General features: G+C 38.6%; 1 protein-coding gene across 2 annotated transcripts in view; it reads right to left on the bottom strand.

Annotated features, from left to right (window-relative positions):
- ppfia4 (PTPRF interacting protein alpha 4) overlaps positions 1–8,201 on the bottom strand; it is a 119,651-nt gene extending 111,450 nt beyond the window's left edge. For both annotated transcript variants that reach the window (XM_038298052.1, XM_038298051.1), the window contains exon 1: positions 7,377–8,201. In XM_038298052.1, the coding sequence (XP_038153980.1) occupies positions 7,377–7,634 (258 nt within the window). In that variant the 5' untranslated portion in view covers positions 7,635–8,201. The remainder of the gene's footprint in view (positions 1–7,376) is intronic.
- Positions 8,202–9,728: the final 1,527 nt, after the last annotated feature.

Genomic DNA, 9,728 nt, shown 5'->3' on the forward strand with positions numbered 1-9,728 from the left:
GTTAATCAGTAAAAAAATAAAAACAATTATTTTCTCGTTGCGACCACTGAATCTGGGAATGGCCATTTTTTATCCCAAATATAGTACCATCTCACTCCTGACATCTTCCAGCAGTGACGTGACGGTGCGGTAAGCATAGCGCCATTCTCCCCGCTTTACAAGCAAATTCAATGGGATCTACTAGACACATCTGCAATCAACAACAATTATTGAAGATTTCCAGAGGACTTCACCATTGAAATTCACCAGAGCTATAGTGAAATTGACAATGCCCACATGCATTATGCAAGTTATTCTTAATCTAAGTGACGTTGCAATACATTGGGTAAAAGTTAATCGTTGGATTGTCAACTTAAAGAGGGAAGATTTGCGTTTGAAATTCTGGCCAGAGAAAAAACACGTAATATGTAGCCAACATTTGGAAGAAGAATGTTTTCAAGATGACTTGGATAATAGCGTGTTGTGACAAACATCAGATACAGCACTGGGACTTGATCAACAGCCGATACCGCACCGTGACGTCACAAACCAGTAGGTGGCAGTAGTGTTGTTTGACAAACATGGATGCCTCCAGTAAAGCACATTCAAATGAAAATTACTCTTAATTAAAAACACTGATCAGTTCTAGAGCAATATGTAATAATTTCATATTTAAAGTACTTTCAGAAGTTTGAATTCTGAACCAGACTGTTCCTTTAATGCTTGAATTCAGTCATCTTAGAGAGAGAGACATTCTGTACAGATGTATGTATAAGTCTGCATGTCTAGATTCTTTCTTTTGTTGCTAGAAAGATCCTGCGGAGCTCCTTAAAACTATTGTCAAGACAGTCAAATTAAAAAGATCACACAACAGCGTAGGAAGCTACGAGTCAGAAACACCTGCACACAATAGATTGTGTTTGATTCGTTGATTTTCTTTCTTCTTTCCTAAATCCAAAGAAATAGAAAATAAGAAGGATTTTTACCCAAAGTGGCTTTCCACCAACCTGAGACTACGACACTGAGAGTGTAGAAGTGCTTAGTTTACGTTAGACAATGATAAACAAGGAAAACAAAACTGGTATTGTTTATTTTTTTTAATGTTAATGTAGAATTTTGTGTGACCACTTTTTCTTTTGTGCTTTTGATGCTGTAACACCACAATATCCCCATCGTGGGACAATAAAGAAATTTTCTCTTCTATTCTATTCTAATTAATCTAAGTGATGTGTAATACACTATTCAACATCTAAATAACAGAAGTCCTAAACAGTATAGTATATAAGGTGCAAAAAGGATGATTCAAACAATTTCATCCTTTGGATTGAAAAAAATAGCAAAGTCCTTTTTAAAAGCAAGAAAAGCAATGACATTACTTTTCTGGATTACTTTTCTAAAAAAAAAAAATAATACGTTATTTTTCTCGGCAATGAAAGGAAGCTACAAATAAAATCCATTTTTGTATTCTTTCAAATGAAAGTTGGAGACATAGCCTTTGCAAAAAGAAGTTTGGAACACTGAACCAAATTAAAAAATGTAACGAGTCTAGTCGTGAAAAGCCGAACTTGGCTCTGTCCTTCTTTATTTTCTTGTACAGAAATCAAAGCAGTGGGAGCAGAAACATGTGGGACCATCTTCAGAACTCTGTAGTATAACTGTCAATCTGAATCATAGGGGTTAAACCTATGAGGGAATTAGCTAATCAAACAATAGAAAGATTCCAACAAAACCCTGCAATCAACAGTATCTAAATCTTTAGAGAAATCATAGCGCCGCTTTTCATTGAAGACTTTCATAGCAAGAGTTTTATGACAGCCTATTGATACAGTGAAAGAAGTGAATTAGTTCATTTGTTCACTGAGGATGTACAGATCAGTCATACCATCCCTGTAGGTCTACATATCTAAGACTTGTATTATTGCGGCAATAAAAAAAACATGTGGGATTAGAAGACAGGCACGACAGCTCACATCAAAAGCTACACATGAACACAGAAGCACACAGATGTGTGTGGAAGCAAGCAGCCCAGGGCCATGTGCTCTAACAAACAGCCATGTTTCCTCCACAAGAGGCAGCAGCCAGCTCTCAGTCAGCGTGGGTTATTTTTCTCTCTCCCTGCTCTCCCTTTCTCGCACACAGACGAATAAACTGCACACTGTGACATCATGCCTCACATTTAGACCAGAGGGTCGGTGGGTAAAGCAGCTTTATGTGCTGAGCATTTATTATCGTCACGCATGGCGAGTGCAGCAGCACTTATTCAGCTCTCTTTTGCTAAAACACGCACGCAAAGAATGCAAATGTGAAAGATAACCAGATTTACAACAGGCTCATGTCACTCCCGTTACATGCAGGTCAGCCCGTACAGAAGTTAGGTCGTTTACGCTGAGGTAATTAGTAGTGTGCTTTGCCCTCTTCTGCAGGGTTTACAACATTTGGCTCAGGCCACTGCAGAGAGCTATACAATAAGCTGAAGTGCACCCATAGGTCGGTGTGTTAACTTTAAGTAAGAACGTTATCAGTTTTAATACAAGAGTTAAAAGAACAAAAGATAAATATGGCAAGATAAGCAACAGAGGAGAATCAAAGCAAATGCTCTTACAGTTATTACATTATTCATAACATTCATCTTTTAATTATAATTTAGCGCAAAAGGCATATATTTTCAAATTCCTGTTATGCAGATTATAAGACATTTGTGTTACAAGAATATACCAAGGTGAAAATAAAGGCTTTTTAAAGCCGTTGCCGATTATTTTGACATTGGTTTAACTGATCCCCGATTTTTTAGAGCTGATTCTTTAGGCTGATACCCTTCCACATTTTACATGATAAAAATTACACAATAGCAAATTTTAAATAAGTGTATTTAAAAAAAATAATTATTAATATTCTGCCAATCAAAGAAAACAATAACAATGGATAGCAAACGGAGAGAGGGTCACAGCATGTGTAATCTCAAAGGATGGCTGTGAAAAGTGTTTGTAAATCAGCTAATTATTGTACGAATAGACTGATAAAACACAAATAAAATCAGCCAAAAATAATATGGGTATATCTCTAGTACTTGATGCTGTTCCCCTTTAAAGCATAACAATGCAATCTCACCTTAAAATAAATATCAGACAAAAAAAAATATCAGTATTTTAGGAAAGTGGAAAGATGTATTAAAACGATGGAAAACCGTATCAAAGTTTATAGGTGATAGCTACAAAATTTTAATTAAACCGTTTCATTTGAAAAAAAAAATAGTACATCCTCTAAACATCTGGAATGGTGCAGAATGGAAGTATTAATCTTGCAACAAAAACATTTGTATATATATATATATATATATATATATATATATATATATATATATATATATATATACATAAAATTGTTTGATACATTTTGGTCCAAAATAAAGAATTGTTTATTTCTTGTTAAGATTTAAACATTGACGCATTGGTATTCTGCACCAATCGGATTAGAAGGTTGAAGTCAGGTGAGATGGAGCTCAGGTGTTGTCAGATCCTGGTAGCTCTGCAATAAAACTGATAAAATAGCTTCTTCTTAGCTTTATATTTCTAAGCTAACATGTGGATTTTTAACTCACCAGAATGATGAAGGTGTGACAAAATAACTGAAAGTGTTTCTCTTTGAATATTCAAATGGATTCTCAATATCTTCTAAAATAACAATATGATTTTATGCACTTTTTATGTGATTGTATTAGGGCTGGATCACTAACTGCATTCTAGGAACCACTAGTGGTGCGTGCATGGGTGGAGTCACATATGATTATATGAGGAGAATAAAACACCTTTAAAATCAAGGCTAAACTGTACTTTTTTTTGCAACTAGACGTGCACAGCAATAAGTGAGGGTGGGGCAGAAGCAATGTGTTACGCTATGCTCAGCACAGCTGTAATACATTTTTAAAAACTTTCTTTGGTCTTCTATTAAATGCATAACCTTTAAAATAAAATATCCAACTGTAACCTGGCATATGTAGCAAACGTAGCATACCTTAACACTGGAGAATGATTACCATTTTCTTTGCACTTTCAGCATCTGAAACATTGCAGATACACCACACTGTCTGCAACAGCTGGTTAGCTCTGAATTTTGGGTAAATGTGGTCATAAGCTGTCTCCCTCAATTTGATGTAATTCTCTTAATATCCAATTACACTCACAACAATATTTCACCTAAAATTTAAGATTTATGTAACTTTTTGTTTCATAACAAATTTCCATTTACTTTTTTTTTATATATAATTTTAACCTTAGGTTCATGTATTTAGAATTTATAACTTATACTAACTCATACTTAACATTAATGAGTGCATTTGTTTAAAATACATCAAGTTGCATTAAAATTGCATAATAATCTGGGTTACCTTTATGCAGTTTAAACAATAAACTTTATATATTTGAAATAAAGACACTAATTAAGTAAGTATACTTTATGATTATTGATTCAAATAAATAAACAAATTATACAAATGAATACGGATCATGTAAGGTTAATTTAATAGGTTTGTGTTTAAATGATCAAAAAAGATAATTTTTTAATCTGATAAAATTACATAAAATTCCGGTGAAATATTTCTATGTGTTGCTGAACCAGCAGATTTTCCATGTTGAATGTATTTAGGTGTTACTGAAAGCTAGGAAAGTCAACAGCTAGGAAAGCTGTTTACTTTAGCACAGTGGGGAAAATAGTTGTCTCCCAACCCAAAAAAGTGGGTTGGAACCCAGCTTCCTCCTGTCACGTGCTGATGTGCTCTTGGGCAAAAAGACAAAAATATGTGTTGAATTTTATTATAGCATTGCATATTCTTCTAATAAATTTGGGGATATATTTTATTGCATGTTGCATATCCCTGTAAATCTGCAGCTCTCTCTAATTGTGTCTCGGCTCTGCTTAAAAACAGATTTATGAACCTGTCAATATATAATGATATAATGATGCCAGAGAAAATCATTTTCAGGATCTCTAGATATCTAGAAGCTTTGTAGTCTGATTCTCTGTTCAATAAGAAAACAACAAATCTGTTTTCATTTTAATCTGTGACTCTGAGTAATGGTCTTCTGAGACGCCCCGCTTTTTAAACTTATATAAATGTACACTCCGTAGCCATTTTTAGCTAAAAAAGCTCAGTTTGATTAACTAACGGATTTTTTTGTTGGTATATCTAATATTTTTAACCAACCCGTCTTCTAACTTTTATATATCGAAACATATATCGAAGTAGCTGCCGGTTAAATTCACTGAGTGCTGTCGTGTCTCTCCTCCTCCACGTAGCTACTCTGTACGCAGTGAATAGCGACCCCAAAAAATATTATATCCCAAAGCGACAGATCCGATAATATTTTACCGAGAGGTGGGACTCCACAGCAGCGGGAGAGCGAGGAAAAAACACAGTTAGCAGCACCCAACCCCATTACTGTTGGCTAAGCAGAAAGGGCGAAAAAGTGGAAATTATTGGTAGGGACTGTCCCCTCCATGCCAAAGTTGTACTTTGTTGGAATATTCTAAAAAATGCTGCTTTTTGCTTTGCTTGTTAAGTTTTTGGCACATGTCTCAAATACGATGCATTAGTGAATGATGGAGTCATAAGCAAAACGCTCTGACCAAGTGTCAGAAATATTAGAAGAAAACAGTGAAAGGAATCTTGTCTGGCTAGACATCTCTCTGGGTGCTGAGCACCCTTAAACCTCTGATCCTAGAATCAACCTGCTGTAAAGGGTCACAGAAATTCATTTCATGCTAGCATATTATAGTCTGCCATCATTAATTATATTGATGATTTGTTATGGTCAGATGTAGTGTTGAGCCAATGCCATTTTTTGGCCCTGATATGATAGCCGATACCTGGCTGTGCCTTATATGATACAGATACCATCTGTTTGAAATTGATGTGTGTGTATATATTTGAAGAACTGCATACTACTTGGATGTAAAATAATTGCCATCATGGCTTTGTCAAGCTGCTGCCTACCTTTGTGAAGCAGGAAAAAGACTAATACAAGGTGAATCCAGTAGAACTTTTTATTGCCTACCTGGAATGGCTGACAATAGTTGAATAAACTTTTGGCTCTCAAAATGGTATTGGTGCCCTATTCGTTGGTACCCGCTGATACCGACTGACACTGGTATCGATGCAACACTAGTCAGTAGTCTAGTAGCCTACTGACCTAGCCTAAATGGTAATATTACTGCAATCACGGTTAATATATAGTAGAAATTATACACATTCAGTAATAAAATGTCACAGGGGATGGTATGGGGGGTGGTCATTTAAGAAGGGGGATGAGTTTAAAAAAAACTTTTAAAGTCGCAGTGAAACAGCTATTCCAAATGTTGCAGTTCTGAATTCTCCCGAGTGGTGCACAACTTTACACGAGTCAATAAAGTGTATGTGATTGGTCGTTTATCAAGAGGGCGGGACTGTTGTGGCGGAAGGTTCGCAAGCAAGTCTGATTGTGGCCGGTTTGTTGGAAGCATCTTGCTAACCAGTTAGCAACTTAGTGCTAGTAATTTCCCAATGGGAAATTCCATTGGGACCAAGTAGCACTAAATTGGTGACTTAGAAACGACACTGTCAAGGAACGCTATGGACAGAGGAAACATGCAAGAGGAGGAGAGTTTAGTGTCGGAGGTCGTGGATTAGTCTCCTCAGTCATACATTTTTTTATTTAGAGGAGGAAAGCGGGGATGAAGATGTTGTGTAAGAGGACGCCAGGACGGCAGAAGCTTGGTTTGGTGTAGAAGGCTTACAGCCGTACATGTTTGAGCCATTGCCTCGCAACGCTGCCAGTTCTGTTAGCTCTACGCCTGCTGAAGACACAGACGTCCATCCCCGTGAACACTGGGACGCAACTCAATGGGAAAGGAAATTATTCTGATTTCTTATTTCAACCATTGAGTATATTAGCTGCGACATATGAATTGAGATGCTATGACCGAAAAAATTGGATTGATAGATGACCGTTGATATATGATTTGCTGAATTTAGGAGTACAAGCTGACGTATAACTAACTGGCCTGCAGAAGATAACAAGAAAACACAGATTTTAAGACAGGATATTTTTTTATAGATATTTTCTAAATTTTGGGACAGTATGGTCTGATAAAGAATACATTAATATACATGTTTAAGCCAGAATGATTTGACATTTAAATATGATAGAAGGGGGATGCTCTAGTACTGGTTATGGTGGAAAATAAAGATGCCACTGGGCAGCACTGCTGTTTATGTTGCAAAATAGATTCCCAAAAAATGCACCTGTTAAAATAGTTTTCTCCTTGTGACTCGCTCACCTGTCCAGTCAGTTAAAGGCATCATGAAAAACCTGAATGGCTGCAGGCTGAATGGAGGCTTGTTGAAGGAAAGCCACTTTGCTCACCTGAGGCAGCGCGGCATTGATCTGCCGCTGGAGCATGTCCCTTTCGTGTAGCGCCCCCTGGAGCTTAGCCTGAGACTGGATGAGGCTCTCCTGCGTCTCTCTGAGAGACTCCAGCAGCTTGTCTCTCTCATCAAGCATGTTGACCATCAGCTGCTCGAAGTTGGCCTCCTGATCCGAGCCGTTCGGGATGCTGCCGGTGCCTCTCGGAGGACCGGCCGAGTCTCCCTCGCTGATGGTCGGCATCACTTCGCACATCATCTTCCCTGCTCTGCGCTCCGGCCGACGCTATGGGAGACTGTCGCTACACCAGGATTAGGAAAAGGGGGAGACGTGTCGGTGAGGGACCTGAGGACCAAATGAATGAGAAGAAGGGGCCTAATAACGCCGCGCAGCCACGCAGCCAATCCACTCCAAGATGCGCACACGAGTCCCGTTAAACTGCATTCCTCCCGCATCAAACACGTGTTTCCAACCCTTTAGTGGCCATTCCTTATGAGAGGCATCGGGATGAATAGATGATGGCTGACCTTTTATCCATTTTAACCGGCTTTTTTAGCCCTCCTGGAGCAGATCCGCCCTGCCGGGTGCGCCATGCACTCACATGTAGAGCCCCTGGTGTGATTGAATTGACAGCTCAGAGACAGGCTGGTGGCTCTAAATGGGTGGTGCTCGAAAAAGCGACGGATAACATCACACATGCATTAAGAAAAAAACCGAATATATCCAGGACGAGATCCTTATGGAGAGAGACTCTTCTCAGCATCCGCCTTCTCCGTTTCCTTCCCTGCACACAGCCTCAGGACCGACGCTCACTCCTCCCTCTCTCTCTCCACCTCACTCTCTCTCTCTTATGGATCCCCCTGTGCACAAACACACAAGGGAAACTGATTCAACTGCCACCACAGTCTGTGTGAATGACCCCCCCACTGTGAAAAGAACGCACACCCAGAATCCACTCACATGTGGATACAGTTCAATTCAATTCAGTTTATTTGGATGGCGCCAATTCACAACACATGTCATCTAAGATACTTGAAAACCAGTTGATTGCATCGACTCATTGACTGGAAGGCAATCCCTCACATTAAGGATACTTGTAGCGACAGTGGAGAGGAAAAACTCCCTTTAAACAGGAAGAAACCTCCAGCAGAACCAGGCTCAGTGTGAGCGGCCATCTGCTGAGGCCGACTGGGGTTCAAGGAGACAGAAGCAGATAAGACCAAGCTTAGATCTGACCCAGGGGCAGAGTTAGATGGGGGGCCAGGGGTGGCCATGGCCACCCTTAGCCAATCATTGGCCACCACTGTGGCCACCCCTATTTTCCCCCCTCTAATACAGATGATGGCAGCAGTAATACTCTCAAGTGGAATATTAAAAAAAAGAAAAAATTTGTTTGTGGTTAATTATACACATCAATATACTAACATCAAAGATGATAAAAACAGAATTCATGCTCTTTTCAGAACTAGATTCTGTGGGTAAAGAGAAAATGATGTGACTCTGCAAGTCATCTAAGAGTCTTCAGTGAAATCAAAGATTAATAACAATTTTAATAAAAATGTATCAAATAACCAATTTATGTAGATATTAGTGCTTTTAAATATAAATTTTACACAGAACTTTTATTGATAAAAGTAGGTAAGTAATGACAATGGAAAAGATTTACGCCCCAGAACTCAAAGCTATGCCGTTTATCTAGAAATTACGGATGTTTAACTATATGCATCTATTTGTTAGCAAAGGCTGTAGGAAAGTATAGTTTGTCTTTATTTAGAAAATATGGATGTTTTTCTCATAAATTTTCCTGTTGGAACTGTGTAGATTGACCCTGACGTTCTGGTGCCTATCTGCTTTCGGCCACCCCTCAGTGTACATTGGTTATTGCCCTGCCATTCTTATAAAACATTTCTGGCCACACCTCTGCTTATTGCTCCTGGGACATGACACACATCCATCTATCCAGGGGCCCCAGGTTGGCCAAACAGTGGCTACAAACTGATGTGCATATGGGGTGCGCAGTGCACCCTGCAGGATCTTGAATGAATCCGCGATTCTAACATCTAACATGAGCATGATGGAGACCAGGGCCCTAGCCAATCATTGGCCACCCCTGTGGCCACCCCTACCATTTTTTACTCCCTCTAATACATCTTCTCAGGTGGAATGTTCATTTTAATTTTTCATATATTACTTACTATTTTTTCATGTATTCATAATTTCTTGACAACAAAAACACTGTGGTTAATTATATACTAACATTAAAGATGATAAGTACAGAATTCCTGCTCTTTTCAGAACTAGATTCTGTGTTATATGGGGTAAAGAGAAAATGATGTGTCTCTGCAAGTCATC

This window comes from Cyprinodon tularosa, unplaced genomic scaffold (assembly GCF_016077235.1).
Source record: "Cyprinodon tularosa strain WSP-4 unplaced genomic scaffold, ASM1607723v1 ctg40, whole genome shotgun sequence".
Classification (NCBI taxonomy): Eukaryota; Metazoa; Chordata; class Actinopteri; order Cyprinodontiformes; family Cyprinodontidae; genus Cyprinodon; species Cyprinodon tularosa.